Consider the following 221-nt stretch of genomic DNA (forward strand, 5'->3'; position numbering starts at 1 on the left):
GAGTGCTTGCAGGTACGGGGAGGTCGTCAACATCAACCTGGTGCGGGACAAGAAGACGGGCAAGTCCAAAGGGTTTTGCTTTCTGTGCTACGAGGACCAGAGGAGCACCATCCTCGCTGTTGACAACTTCAATGGGATCAAGGTACTGCGGCCAGTTCTGGGCCCCTCACTGCAAGAGGGACATTGAGGTGCTGGAGGGGGTACAGAGTTGGGCTATTGAG

At 56.1% G+C, this 221-nt stretch overlaps 1 protein-coding gene across 1 annotated transcript in view; it reads left to right on the forward strand.

Annotated features, from left to right (window-relative positions):
• Positions 1 to 10: 10 nt before the first annotated feature.
• Positions 11 to 221, forward strand: part of LOC104272342 (RNA-binding motif protein, X-linked 2-like) — a gene marked incomplete at both ends in the record, with an annotated part of 910 nt that continues 699 nt past the window's right edge. The window contains one exon of the mRNA XM_009867306.1: positions 11 to 142. Within this exon, the coding sequence (XP_009865608.1) occupies positions 11 to 142 (132 nt within the window). The remainder of the gene's footprint in view (positions 143 to 221) is intronic.

This window comes from Apaloderma vittatum, unplaced genomic scaffold (assembly GCF_000703405.1).
Source record: "Apaloderma vittatum isolate BGI_N311 unplaced genomic scaffold, ASM70340v1 scaffold38783, whole genome shotgun sequence".
NCBI lineage: Eukaryota > Metazoa > Chordata > Aves > Trogoniformes > Trogonidae > Apaloderma > Apaloderma vittatum.